Source organism: Helicoverpa armigera, chromosome 6 (assembly GCF_030705265.1).
Source record: "Helicoverpa armigera isolate CAAS_96S chromosome 6, ASM3070526v1, whole genome shotgun sequence".
NCBI classification, from domain to species: domain Eukaryota; kingdom Metazoa; phylum Arthropoda; class Insecta; order Lepidoptera; family Noctuidae; genus Helicoverpa; species Helicoverpa armigera.
Genome location: NC_087125.1, coordinates 8,071,527 through 8,085,446, shown reverse-complemented (window position 1 = coordinate 8,085,446; position 13,920 = coordinate 8,071,527). Strand labels below are relative to the sequence as shown.

General features: G+C 38.4%; 3 protein-coding genes across 4 annotated transcripts; 1 reads left to right on the top strand and 2 right to left on the bottom strand.

The window, feature by feature from the left end:
* Positions 1-424: 424 nt before the first annotated feature.
* LOC110375464 (frizzled-7) lies at positions 425-2,828 on the bottom strand. Its single transcript, XM_021333572.3, has 2 exons — positions 1,447-2,828; positions 425-1,203 (listed from the first exon to the last, which is right to left on the bottom strand). Exons 1-2 carry the CDS (start codon positions 2,624-2,626, stop codon positions 686-688), a joined length of 1,698 nt encoding a protein of 565 aa, XP_021189247.1. The 5' UTR covers positions 2,627-2,828; the 3' UTR covers positions 425-685.
* Positions 2,829-3,312: 484 nt separating this feature from the next.
* LOC110375434 (anaphase-promoting complex subunit 5) lies at positions 3,313-9,362 on the top strand. Of its 2 annotated transcripts, none has more exons than XM_064035113.1 (13): positions 3,313-3,532; positions 3,616-3,692; positions 3,912-4,119; positions 4,195-4,328; positions 4,430-4,536; positions 4,770-4,926; positions 5,006-5,193; positions 5,326-5,614; positions 5,701-5,851; positions 5,955-6,131; positions 8,297-8,731; positions 8,953-9,113; positions 9,225-9,362. In XM_064035113.1, the coding sequence occupies exons 1-13, from the start codon at positions 3,403-3,405 to the stop codon at positions 9,342-9,344; spliced, it is 2,334 nt and encodes a 777-aa protein (XP_063891183.1). In that variant the 5' UTR covers positions 3,313-3,402; the 3' UTR covers positions 9,345-9,362. The 2 variants fall into 2 exon arrangements, with proteins under 2 accessions (XP_063891183.1, XP_063891182.1); XM_064035112.1 differs by having other exon boundaries at positions 4,767-4,926.
* Positions 9,363-9,395: 33 nt separating this feature from the next.
* LOC110375441 (integrator complex subunit 2) lies at positions 9,396-13,744 on the bottom strand. Its single transcript, XM_021333545.3, has 7 exons — positions 13,299-13,744; positions 12,847-13,220; positions 12,426-12,610; positions 11,905-12,253; positions 11,751-11,823; positions 11,483-11,666; positions 9,396-11,399 (listed from the first exon to the last, which is right to left on the bottom strand). The coding sequence occupies exons 1-7, from the start codon at positions 13,586-13,588 to the stop codon at positions 9,480-9,482; spliced, it is 3,375 nt and encodes a 1,124-aa protein (XP_021189220.3). The 5' UTR covers positions 13,589-13,744; the 3' UTR covers positions 9,396-9,479.
* Between the last annotated feature and the right edge of the window lie 176 nt (positions 13,745-13,920).

Genomic DNA, 13,920 nt, shown 5'->3' with positions numbered 1-13,920 from the left:
CTATACATATAATAAAATGATAGGAAAGTCAAAACTGTACATTGAATATTTTTTAAAAGAATACTTGGGGGGTGATCCATGATCGATTCTGAACCCAAATATGTAGTTTTTAGAATTTTTGTCTGTATGTCTGTATGTTTGTCCCGGATAATCTCAAAAAGTACTGCATGGATTTAAATCAAATTTTGCATGACTATTACCTGGAGGCCGGTTCAACACATAGGCTATATATTATCACGCTATCACCCACAGGGGTTGAGCAATGAACGATAAAATAAACGAAATTGGAAATTCTATATTGCCCACGCAGACGAAGTCGCGGGCAACAGCTAGTGGAATATAAAGAATGTCTTGTCTTTATCTGGATAGATCTAGGTGAGGGAAAACTTTCATAATGTTATGGTTTATTAATAAAACTAGAAGATTAAAAATACAAATGATTTTATTTTGATTGATATTCTATTATTAAAAAATAATTACAAAAAATAATCTTAAACCTAAGACACAATTATTATAAATGAGAAAAACTATTTACAATATCAGCCTTATATTGAATTTCAAAAAATATTGAAGAGTAATCTCAGTGCTTGAGTTAATAGCTGCCTTATTGTTTTAGCTGCCTCACTGACGGCGGGAAAGAAATGTACCTACTATTTCAGCTGCAAATGAGACAATTGAAAGCAATTCACACATATGCTTCAACTCTTCTTCCCTTAATTTTATCAAAAAATTGGCGCCAGGAAACTAATGTCTTCCCTGACCATATCCAAAAACTGGAAGTTATTCCTACAATCATAGTCATTAAGTACTTGATCATGAACATTTCAAATTTCGGTCTGTCTGTTTCTCTACGTGTGAATGGGCATGGAATAGAATACAGGGGCACAGAGCACATATCACGGTGCCATGTCACCATCCAATCATCGAAGTTAGCTTGTTCATAGAATAGACATGCTATCACTATTAATGCTGGCACTGTATACAAGACCCCAAACACGCCAATACGTATCATTAGTTTCTCAAGTTTGTCAGTTTTAGTACCATCATGTTTCATAACTGTTCTAATGCGGAACAGTGACACAAAGCCTGCCAGCAAGAAAATAGTTCCAAGAACTAGGTACACACAGAGTGGTGCTAGAACAAATCCTCGCAATGCTTCAGCATCCCACAGTCCAACATAGCATACACCAGAGAGGATGTCACCTGAAACAAAAATAACTTATATTTACACACCCATAATATCATTTATGTTTCAAGACTTAACTTAATATAAGATACAGGAACTAAAGATCTCTGAGAAAGATGGGGAATAAAAGTTACTTTAATTTATAGAATTCTAGAGGCTCAACTGGGGGTATATACATGTACATAAATATACTACTTAAAGATTTAGCTAGGCAATAATAACCAATTAATATTAAGAGAACAAATGATATCTTTACTAACCATCAACTTTTCCCATCGCCAATATTGATATGGTTTTGATAGCAGGCACAGCCCATGCTGCCAAATGGAAGTATTGAGAGTTTGCCTCTATAGCCTCATGGCCCCACTTGAGGCCAGCGGCTAAAAACCAAGTCAGCGTCAGAATGACCCACCAAATGCTCGATGCCATACTAAAAAAATAAACCACCATGAAGAGTATTGTGCAAGGTTCATGCTTGGTTCCTTGTGTGATTACTGAAATGTTGGGTAATCTTGCACCACTTATAGTTGATGGAAATGGTCCTTGGCAGCTAACGCTGTCCCCTGCACTCCAGCCCATAACATATGCTGCAGCTACCATCAGGTAACACACTGACAGAAATATGATAGGCCTTTCTGGGTATCTGAACCTGTCTGTATCAATGAGAAAGGTCAAAACTGTGAATAGGCAGCTTACAGTACACAATGTTGCCCAGATACCAATCCATAATCGAGCAAAATTCTTTTCATCCTGGCTGAAAAACATGCCAGTGCATGGTGCCCCACAGTCATTTTCAACTTTATCCCCAACTTTAAGTGAATACTCCAAGTCCAAATTTTTCGGCACCTTGAACTGTATAGGACATACAAATCCATAATCCTTAGCTCCATGAAGCTTTGTTGGGTCCTTTTCATTGTTCTTGAAGTTCACTTTAGGAAGCTTAGTTTCAGTGTGTTTTCGAGATTCATGAGTAATATTGTTATCGCCAACGCATATTACGTTTTCATCAGTAGCAACGGGAAATTTTGAACACTCCAAATGTTCAGGCCAGTGAAATCCAAATGTTATCATTATCTCGTCACAATTTTGTTTGGCCGATTCGCAAAGATGTCGACACGGGGGAATGGGCGTATCTAATATCGTACACACGGGCGCGTATACCGAACACAGGAAGAATTTCAGATCTGGTGAACAGTTAACTTTTATCAAAGGTGTGTACTGATGAACTTCAGGCCCCGCGTCTTCTTGTTTAGCGTGATTCAGTATGTTAGGAAATATGGTTTGATTATATCTTATTTGTTGACAAAACTGAATAGTAATCGGCTCACAGCGACCATGGTGAGGTAAAGTATCACCAGGGTAAACAGTAACACGTGAAGTTTCCGTCGTTACAAAAAAATATAACACTAGAACAGTAAACGCAACCTTCGCTTTTTCCATTATTATACCACTTTGTAAATCAATTAAAATAACAAAAATAATAACTTAAAACTGTATGTCCCATTACAGATTATAAGGAATAAAGACTTTGTCTCCGCATTTTCGCAAAAAATGCGATTATTAATACAAAATATCAAATAAAATTGTTTTCACAACAACATGCATTGTAGATTGTAGACTCGAGTTGAAAGCAGCTGGAATAGACAAACATGAATCGTTTTTTTGTTGGTGAAAAAGCCATAGACATTTCTTTTTTGACGCATAAAATAGTATAAAATAGCTAAATAATAAAGCTAAATAATAAATATATAAAAGCATAAAATACTATTTGAATACCATCGATATATATATATGTACTACGTACTGAATGTAAATTCATTGAGGGCCAGGGATGAAAGAGTATCAGACTGTCTCCGCTTTCATTACATTACAAAAAGTATTCTGTGCTCTCTCTCTCTATTTGGCTTCTAATCCGATTACCCAGTAGGCTGTAAGGACTGCCAGATAACGTGTCTTCCGAAATACAGAGGAACTTGTTATGATATAGAATATAGATGGTCATCAATCCACGGACTATCTCGCCAGAAATTGCTCAACTAGATGGCTCCTCGAACCTGCCTAGGGATGAATGGATGATGTCCTTATCTGTTGTCAGCTGGCAACTTTTTTGACATCTGTCAGGAATGGATTTGTATTTTGTTGACATTTCGTTCGTTTCAAGAATTAACGAAGGAAAACTTGAATAGAATCCTAGTTTCGTAATAAACTAAATAAAAATGGAAATTGGTGGCGAAAATGTAGACTTCATGAAACTGATTAACGTTAAGGGTAATATTGAGAATATTACTCCTCACAAAATAGCAGTAGTAGCTTTTATACGAGAATATGGACTGTTGAAAATTGAAGGTATGTTTGTTTACTATATTAGACTTTATGAAATGGTTAAATCGCTGGTCTATATTATAAACATGGTATTAATCATGTTTCAGCAAACAGGATGATTGATTGCACTGTGGCATCTAAATATAGAAAGGATTTCTGTATGCTTGCTCTTAAATTAATACAGGTAAACATTTGTTTTTGTAATTTTATTATAGAATCTATGTTGCTTTGAGCGTTATTATACATAGTTAAGCACATTACGCCACACATTGAAATTTAATCTTTAAAAGATATGTCTAAATTTGAATTTTTTTTTTCATGTCTAAGATTGAAATTAACCATTCTCAACCCCTTGAAATATATTTCACCTATGTTTTATGATAAATAATAAAATTTATTGCAGTGCCCAGATATGGAGTTTAAAGAATTGGAAGCATTGCTGACTGATGGACGGTACAATCTGTTGAGTGTTCATTTACAGAACTTCTGTGTCCGTCTGCAGAACATATATGTTAATGGTGTTAGTGCTCTGACGGACTGTGTTACTTCTACAATAGACAAGCTGATGATTGAGTCCAATCCTTGCATTATGGCGAGATATAGTGTATTAGGTAAACATCTGACTGACTTTATATCACTTCATATTTTCATACTACATATTATAACAATATAATTGTTGGTTTCAGGGCTGTATTTACGAAGAATATTGCTCCACTTAGATAAGTTAACCTTTGTTCAAGTTGTGTCATTGTACAAGTCATTTTGTCTGTATTACCAGAGAGGCAGGCCTGGATTAATGATGAGGTCTTTAAGCAAAGAGGTAACTTATATTTACTCTTCAAGATTAGAATACATTTGGTTTATTTTGTATTTGTTATAGTTCACGATTAACTCCGAAATTAATGGAATTTTGTATTGTAGAAATTAAACAATATGGAGCAGCAGACAACAACTACATCTCCAGTGATGCCTGAAGAATCTAAACCATTGGAATTATCTATGAGAATGAATATAATAGATAGAGATAAGTAAGTCAGTTACTTTTTATATCATCTGAGTTTTTCTACATGGCCAGAAGTAGATAAAAGATAATATTGTAAATCAAATTTATTAAAATAGAAGTGTGGATGTTATTACACTATTCTTTACCCAAATATGCCATATCTTAATGGCAAGTAACATGTTACCCATTCAGAATTATAACCAGTTTAAACTGCTCTTCTATTATGAATTGAAAGATGTGTCATTATTGTTTTAGCAGTTTTGAAGAATGCCAGTGGTCGAGGAAACAAGCTGAATTATTCACTGCGCAGCAAGCTAATTTATTACAAATCAATGAGAAGAAAGCTATGCCACCTCGACAGTTACAGAAAACCATTATACAAATAATCAATGATATACCTGAATACCCAGATATTGTAAGCAGTCTGCAACACAAGCATTGTAAAATTATTCCACTTATTATTATAAAATTATGTAATTTCTATTCTTTTTCAGCATTTCCTCAGTTTTCTAAATTGCATCCGGTCTAAAGAGTTCAGTGGTGCCCAGGACTCTTTGTATAATTACTTTGACAGAACAATATTTAACTCAACTGGGAACAACAATACTGGCAATGATAGAAACAAGAATTTTCGTTATGCAGCTCTAAACAGAGCGGCAATGCATACACATTTTGGTCATAGGTGAGTTGGTGGGTGTAAGCTCTGTGAATATAAGTCAAAAGCTGGTTCATAATTCTTTAGTTGGTTTTGATTATATTTACAGTGGTCTTCTGTTATTTATATTTTTCTGTCATGTCCACGTGCTGTTCGCAGATCAGTTGCAATGGAGGCTGTACGCGAAGCATTGGCGCGGGCGCAGGAGGCCGCGGACTACGCGTGCCTGGTGGGCGCGGCCACGTGGGGTGCGCTGGCGGGAGGGCGCGCCCGTCGAGCGGCCCTGCTTACGCGGGCCCCGCGCGACCCGCCACCCGGGGCCCCTGCTGCACCTCTCGCCGCGCCGCCCGCTGCTGCGCCCTCCCACCCGCGACATACCGCCGCCGCTGCGCAGCTGCTCGCGCAGCACGCTGCCGTCAATGGCGCCAAACCTGCCTATATCTTTCAGGTTAATTGAGGGCATAGCATAGCACCTATTAGTTCAGGATGCTGTAAATGAGAATGCTAGTAAAAATATCTGCACTTTGTTCACAGGTCATTATGCGGGGAGACTCAATAAATTATCTGCACTCGATGACTGACCTCACGATGGCCGGGTTAGCAAACACTGCTGCGCTATGGGCGCTCTACGGCAAGACCGAGATGGCATCAGTGGCCTGTCAACTTCTACTTGGTCTTAACACTAGTAAGTTATTTCACCGTCTGGCATGTGCTTCAGTATAGGTGTCACTGCTGTTATTACCCATTATATACTCGAAATACATATTGAATGTAATATTTGTCGTTAGAATGCAAGGTTGGCAGCGGCAGCGTGTGGCACGCGCCTCCGTCGCTGAGCACGGGCGGCGCGGGCGCGGCGGCGGTGGCGGCGTGGCGCGGCGCGGCGGCGCTGCAGCACGCGCTGGCGTCGCACCTGCCCGCGCCGCTCGCGCCGCGCCACCACGCCGACCGCGCGCTCTATGCAGGTCTGTAGCTTGTACGCGAATACTATGACGGCTACACAAGTCTGAAGTCGTTCACGGGGCAGAACCTCGCCGTATATACCTACTACATACGGTCATGGACACATAATTAAAGACACCCCCGACTCGAAGTGAAATAAATAGTTATGGTACTGACATGAGCTTAAGCACGGTATAAACTGTAGTGTAATAATTATTAAAACAAACATTACATTGTGTTCTTTAAATTAAGGACAAAAAATATTTTCTTTCTTTAATACTTTAGATATAAAGCTCTATGGGAAATAAACACTAACTTTTGTAGCTGATACTTGGCTGGTCAGCTAATTAAAGACAGTTAAAGCCCAGTTAAGAAAAAAAAAACGAAAGATACAAATAGTTGCCATACTTTTTTTTAGAAGTGAGTAAAATACTTATGAAAACTCGAATTAGGTAATAATTTAGGTTTATTTTTAAAAAATTTCATTTTAGTCCTATCAATAAGACCACAACAAAAATTCTGGTAAGTAAAATGTTTTAGGCTTTTTAATATTATATTTTGACATACGGATTTATTCATACCACTTGATCTATAGTAAGGACATGGTAATAAATTTATTATGAAAGATTTCTTATCAATGGCACTAAAAAAGGCATGGTTTGAGAACAACTCAAAACCGACTCCAAGGAAAACTTGTCCGCAAACAGACTTTAAGGCGGTGCTATAGGCAAATAACCATTTACATGATTCGGTACTGGTTTTTTTGGGAGTCATCTGATGCTAAAAGGACGACAATTGTGTCTGCATAACTTTTAGACTACAACCGGGTCGGGAAAAGCTGTAAGGCATGGGTATCGGAAGATGTTACTTTTTCAAAAGCACCGCGTGTCCATACTGTAGTTGGCTATTTCTATCAAATGTTAAAGGTGCAGTTAACAAGTGTTCAAAAATGTATTTTTTTTCTCATTAAACAAAGGGATACGAATAATTCTAAAATAATGTATCGAAATTAGTCGCCTCCAAAACATGAGATGGAGCCAAAATACACTAAGAAAGTTCTCAAACATAGGAGGCGAAAAAGTAATAGTGTGGGGCTTCTCTCCACTACTTGGTGTGGTGATCTTTTAGAAAGATATTATTAAAAATAGGCGAATTCAAGTACTATAATATTTTAGAAATAGCACTTTGTTATATGCTAAGCATAATTTACCGGTCCTTAGCTCTTTCCAAATTAGAAAAGTTCTGAAAAACACTGTAAGAGTAGTAAAAAGGACTCTTTGATCGAGCAACTTACGACGGTTTTGGTTTGGCCCATCGCAAATTTAATAGAAAAAAAAAACTGTGATCGGCCAGAAAACACAATGGCGATAAGTCATACATGAAACATTGATCAATTTTATACAGATTTTTATGAAGCATGGAAGAAAATTCCCGTAGCGACTTAAAACAAAACTGACCGCTTGCACGCTTAGGGAAGTCGTGCTGTCATTGAGGTAAAAGAAAATAAACCAAATATTAGTACTCATTAGTATGCTTAGTTACAGTGTAGGGAATGTTGTTATAGAAAAGTACCATCAATAATATTAATAATTTGCATTACTCCCTCTGAGCAAATGGAGTGTCTTTAATTATATGGCCAGGCCACGTTATGGTTCATACCGCTCGAGATTCGGATAAAGCGAAAAAAAACTTGTCGCGAAGGATCACTGAAGATAGTCTTTAGTTTTAATATTTCACAATGCCCTCTTAAATATTTTAAAATAGAAAATAAAGTTCCAGTAGCAATCAGAAAAAAGAAATGCAGATGAAATGCGGCAGCAATGTAAGATTCCAACAGTGTCTTTAATTATGTGTCCATGACTGTATATAAGTATATCGCCTTGCCTCGCCTGTCATTACCTATTAATTTTTACGTTTGTACAAATTATAATTTAAATCATCCAGTTTTTGAAACTTTTGTATTTTTACTGTTTCAATTGTATCCATGTAGTCACGACAAGAAACCAATTTTATAAAAATAATTTAAAAGTACCATACACCCTTCGTAACCTAACTGTGATCAAACTTCTTTCAACAAACCCTCTCAAACAGACCGACTTATAAGCTTTTGCGCGCATACAAATTATTATTTCATTGCGAATCTGACAGACGGCAGAAAATACTTTACGGCGATCCAAACCGATTTCAGGAAAGTGGGAGGAAGCGGAACAGAGCATCAGGCAACTGGCGTCTTCAGACAGATGGGAGAGTCAACTACTAAAAGCCGAAATGTATTACCTAAAGGGAGACGCGACCGAGGCGCTCGAGTCACTGTACGATATACTGGATTACTGCAAGACTGAAGACGACAGCCTACACTTCGTATCCCTCAGAGTTAAAGCCATGATACTTATGTCTCAAGTCCAACACTCGTTCAGTAACATACAATCAACTAATATAATGTTACTGAACGAAGCTTTGTGGTTGGCAAAGGGTTACCATTTACATTATTTAGCTGCTACCGCTGAAATGCATTTGGCTAATGTACAAATAAGTATGGGGTGTGCGAAGAACGCGTTGTCACTAGTCAGGAAAGCTTTGCCTACTATTATGGCGGATGGCAGTGCATACGACATGGCTAGAGGTAATAATTGTTAAAAATTATATACTTATGTTCAGCTGAAGTGAAGAACTTTGCCTTTTCGAAGTTAGACATTGGATGCATCACGCATGCCTAGTACCTAGTGTTTTATTTGAATATTGTGAAAGTTACTCAGTTACAGCGAACTTCGGAGAGGCAAAGTTATTTGACTTGAGCTGTGATAATACCTACTTTACATTTTCTTAAATAAATATATATTTCAGCCATGTTGTTGTACACGAAGTGCCGGATCGCGACCGCGGCTCCGTCGGGTGAAGCGAGGCTGCAAGTGCTTCAGTCGTGTTGTGAAGCGCTAGAATTCGTCAAAAAGAACTTCGCCAAAGTTGGCGCTCATGTTCGGCTATTGCAAACATGGTATTTACAGGTAAGTTTCTTGACGTCGACGTTTTAAAAATACTAATTTATTAATACTACTACTTTGCAATCATTCATAATACTTATTTAGGTACTTTATCTTGTGTACTTGTTGTTCCAGGCTCAATTATACCACGACATTGGTAACCACGCGGCAAGGAATCAGTGCGCTTGGATGTACCGGCAATTAGAATTACAGAATTCTGTAGAACCATCTAATATGTTACTGGTTATGTATTAAACTATTTATTTACAAAAACGATGTTTTTTATTTGAAATTAAAACCAAATAATCTTAATTATAATGTTTATTGGTACTTTCTTATCGTTCAACTTAATTCATATGTTGCATGTTGGTCACTTATAAAGACATTTTTTTAATAGAGTTTATCATTCAATAGAGCTTTCTCGACGATTTCTGACATTGTTACTTTTATATCTCTGCATAAAACTTCGGCAACTAAAACCTTTGATTCTGGCTGTACCTCTGAGGGTACGTAGGCTCCCTCGCCAAGTATGCTGGTATCATTCCAGCAGTGACCGAGTGATGCTTGAGACTCGCATATCCTCCCGAGTTGTAACAACAGAGATGTTATATCTTCTAGAAGAGACGGGAATGCCGTACAGATCCTCACTAGAGACTTCAGTACTGGCTGGAACAGTTCCAACCGCAGATCACTTGGGAGAACAGACAAAAGAGTCGACAAAGTATTGACGCATAATCTCGCTATAGACATCGCTTTCGGTAATGCATACTGAATAGACAAATGCGATACGAGATCAACTGCGAATATCTGCTTCTCAAGTGAAGCTTGGCTAAGAAGCTCAGGTATAAAGTCCAAGCATATGTGCATAGAAGGTATTCCTTGAACTGTGACCGGCAGCAGTTCCCTTGGGTACCCTTGAAAATGTACCAGTTTAGCTAAAGATGGCTCAGAAATAAATATTTGATGAAGGAATGAGCAAATGATGCTTCTAACTTCCCGAAGAGCCCACATCAATTCGGGTTTAGCTTCGTCATCTGCAGTCTCCAAGCAGGCTTCGAGTAATATTTGCAACGCGGCACTTTCTTGGGCCGCTACTAATGCATTCTTTAATTCTTCTCGTTCTGCATCAGATGTCAATTGTCCACTTTTCTCGAGCAACGGCTTGTCTAACAAATGACGACTAAGTTGGCTTCTTGAAGCTGCTAAACTGGCCTCTAATATTCTCAGTATAATCTTTAAAATAGGCCCGCATCTAAATACTCTGATGTCGCAGCGCAGCACTTGTAGTGGATCAACTAAAACATTTTCTTGTGTTATGGTCACGTTCTTGACGCCACCATTGATGTCCAGTAACGCATTGATGGTCATAATCCACAGGCATCGTGGCAATACTGTATTCAGACGTAACCAGACTTCGTGATATAACTCCTGTATATGCCGTGGCACTTGATCTCCCAACACGTTTTTGAAATATTTTACAAAAGTTTCAGCATACGGCCATATATCTGTGGGATTTTTATTAAGCATAGCTTTCAAAATCTTTCCAGTTTTATATGGGTTTTCTTCGATCGTTCTGAATGCGTCATCTATGGCTGTTTCCGAAAGATTTATGTCAACTTGATGACGGTTTGAATCTCCGAATACTTGATCGTCCATCCAGTCATCCACTAGAGACAGTTGTGGGAAGTGTGTGGCCAATAGCCGCAACAGAGGGCTGAATAGACCACCATAACTCATCTGGTCTTTTTGAGCTTGATGAAGTAAATATTTTATGGGTAATTCAGATAGAAAGGCTGCAGAGTAACTCTTTACTTTGCGTCCATTCGCCATAAGAGTGGCTGTGTTAGACAATCTAACATCTTCATACAGCAGTAGGTAGTATATCAGGAGCAACTGTGATGCCAAAGTTGGTTTCTCGATGTTAATCTCCATCGAGGTTTCTCCATTATCAACTTCCATTGGTGCAAATGGTTTACTTTGAACATCAAAATTAGCTCCAAATATAGAATTTCTGAAAACTTTTCTGATTTCTTCCTCCATAATGGGTTTGTTTACATATTCATTAGTGCCTTTGTTGTTTATGATAAGAATAGAATTGACGTAAACTTCAACTAAGGCTGGCATGACGGGATGGAGAGGGGCTGTGCAGTTGCATATTTGTCTGTATATCCAATTTTTGATTGGAACTTTATGTTTAGAGAAAGCTCGAGACTTTAACAGTTGATGAATACAGTGAACTGGTAAGTAGCCTGGTATGTTGCTGTTGAGATTTGCTGTCACTGGTACTTTCACAGCATGAGCTGTAACAACCTGGAAAATAGAAAATGCAAGGTAAAATATGAATTAAATGGCTACATATATGAAGTTCAGCTCGAAAATATACTTTTTCTTACCTGTTCAGTAAATATTTCTTGTGTGAAAGCTTGTTTTATTCTGGCGAGGCCATTCGGTCTCACTGGCACGCGCATGCCCAGCGTGGCACAGACAAGTTCACCCACCGCCGTCAGCTGCCCAGAATGGAAGTGAATTGCTATCAACAGTAACATTTCGCCAAAGGACGCGGTGACACCCGAAGTGCTGCAAAAATAAAATTACAAGATAGTTTTTGTTACAAATGATTAGGCTTATTACTAAGTACCTTTTATATGGAATCGTTGTTACCTTTCGAAATAAGCTTCTTCTTTGACCAGCCATTGCACCCATTCTATAGCTTTCTTTTCATGTTCAGGTGCAGCTGAAAGAAAAATGTTGAGGATTGTTACATTTTTGGCAGTTACAATATGGAATATCAACTTCAATGAAATTTCATACATACCCATTAGAGATGGGCAGGCAAGTATCATACAAAGACTCAATGATACAAATCTGACTCCAGCGGGTGTAGGAGGTGGCTTTTGTGTAACCAGCCTTAGCAGACCGGCCACCTCATCATCTTGAAACTTAATGCCTGCTATGCCTCTTAGAGCACAGTACAATCGCAATAGTGCTGATGCCTCAACCCCAGCACTAGCATCTTTCAATCTGTTCAGCAACTCTTGGCGCAGTTTTGTCAAGGCTGCATGCCCATCGCCTTTGCCGCGCTTATGTGAGTTACGCAAAAAAGTCGCGAACCATGCTCTGGTGGTCTGATCTGATCCTAGGAGAAGTCCAGACATGAATGAAACCTGTAAACAAGATTTTCTCATTAATCAGTTTCACATAACAGTTCGGTTCAGCTCAGTTTTACATAACATGACTTTACATGACCAATGTGATCATAGATATAATATAGATTGCAGTTGTGAAGTTCATACAAAAAGTATAGTTATATTATATATATGTGGTATGTTGGCCTACCAGGTCATCCTGATGGTGTTTCAAGGTGAGGGTTATGACCAATGAAGGCAGTCTTGAGGCTGATGCTGCTTTGGCCCTTACAGCAGCTGCCAGGTGTGGACAGGCTGCACACAATGTGGTCAGGGTTTTAGCTCTGATGCCACCTTCTTCACTTCTATCTGCATTCATTACTAGTGATTCAGCCACTGAAACACAAGGATCAATAGATAGTATGATAAGTCTTATAGATGTCTCTTTTCAGTTAGTTAACAAGTCATTGAACTAAATAAGAAGCAATTAAGAAAACTGTTAATTGATATGAAAGCCTGTGTGCTGTTCTAAGGACATATACCTATCAAATTATAATAATGGCCATTTGAGGCAGTCTACTAAGTACTAGTCACTAAATGCATATTCCTTATTTAACAAAAAATTAACCAACCTTCTTGTAATGTATCAGGCATGTTGGCTACCACCCAAGAAATGATGATGGGTCCTTTATTTACGTACAGTAGTACCTCAACAATGTCACAGACATTCAGCAGATTGGGCAGCTCTGCCAAGCTGATGTTTATAACATCAGTAACCTCTTCCAGATATACATCATTGTCAAAGAGTTCCGATGGCTTCACACAACATTCAGCATTGGTGTTCTTGTTTTGATTGTACTCAGCGAGCTGCGCCTGCATCAGCAGCAGTTCTGACAGCACCAGACGAACTCGCCGGGGAGAGTCAGACTGCTCAAAATCGTTAGTCATGCCATTGGTGACGCTTTGTATCAAAAATGTTTCAGTGCATTGTGATCCACTTTTCAATCTGAAATATAGGATAAGAATTAAATTATAAACCGGTATTAGAAATAGTTTAGGAGGAAGACAAATAACAGTACACTACCTCATTTGCTGTTCTTTCTTGACATCAGTTTCTAGAGCATTAAATTCAATGGATAGAAGAGAAACTATGAAGTTCACCAAATCGATGCCAGAGAGCATAGTAAGCACATCTTTCTTCGATTCGGCACAAGTCCTGGTCGTGTCTAATGGGGCAATAAGCGCCATGCGGACAAGACATGGTATTATAGGGCGTAATTCCTCCGGCGTGAACTTTTTCAGTGCTGCAATATCCAAATCTTTGATCGCCTTGAAGACGTTAGGTTGTACAGGTTTCATAAAAGTTATATCCATGTTTATTGAGATAAAACACTCATATCACAATTGTTAGTAGCTAATTCCTCACTTCCATTAATTAAATTCGGTAGGGACACCAAAATCTCAATATTATCCAAGTTAAAAGAACCAAACACCGACCATGTCAACAATCATGACATGTGTAAAATGTCAACTTGTTGCTGTCACTGTCAGCCGACAGACATTTAGTTGCCAGGGATAAAAAATCTCTAAGCTCTGTTCACACGGAGCAAGTCCTTAGTAAGTCTGCGACAGTCATCGATATATATGTACTACGTACTAGATAGAACGTTCCGAACAAAAAGCTTACCACACTGAACTGCAGTGCA

Bases quoted from the DNA above. Each gene is read 5' to 3' on its own strand.
- LOC110375441 (XM_021333545.3), bottom strand. From the start codon at position 13,588: ATGGATATAACTTTTATGAAACCTGTACAACCTAACGTCTTCAAGGCG. The intron at 11,824-11,904 runs GTATGTATGAAA...TTTTTCTTTCAG, and splicing joins TGCCTGCCCATCTCTAATGG to CTGCACCTGAACATGAAAAG. The intron at 11,667-11,750 runs GTAACAACGATT...TTATTTTTGCAG, and splicing joins GAAGAAGCTTATTTCGAAAG to CACTTCGGGTGTCACCGCGT.
- LOC110375434 (XM_064035112.1), top strand. From the start codon at position 3,403: ATGGAAATTGGTGGCGAAAATGTAGACTTCATGAAACTGATTAACGTT. The intron at 3,533-3,615 runs GTATGTTTGTTT...ATCATGTTTCAG, and splicing joins TGGACTGTTGAAAATTGAAG to CAAACAGGATGATTGATTGC. The intron at 9,114-9,224 runs GTAAGTTTCTTG...TTGTTGTTCCAG, and splicing joins TGCAAACATGGTATTTACAG to GCTCAATTATACCACGACAT.
- LOC110375464 (XM_021333572.3), bottom strand. From the start codon at position 2,626: ATGGAAAAAGCGAAGGTTGCGTTTACTGTTCTAGTGTTATATTTTTTT. The intron at 1,204-1,446 runs GTTAGTAAAGAT...TTTTTGTTTCAG, and splicing joins GGCGATGGGAAAAGTTGATG to GTGACATCCTCTCTGGTGTA.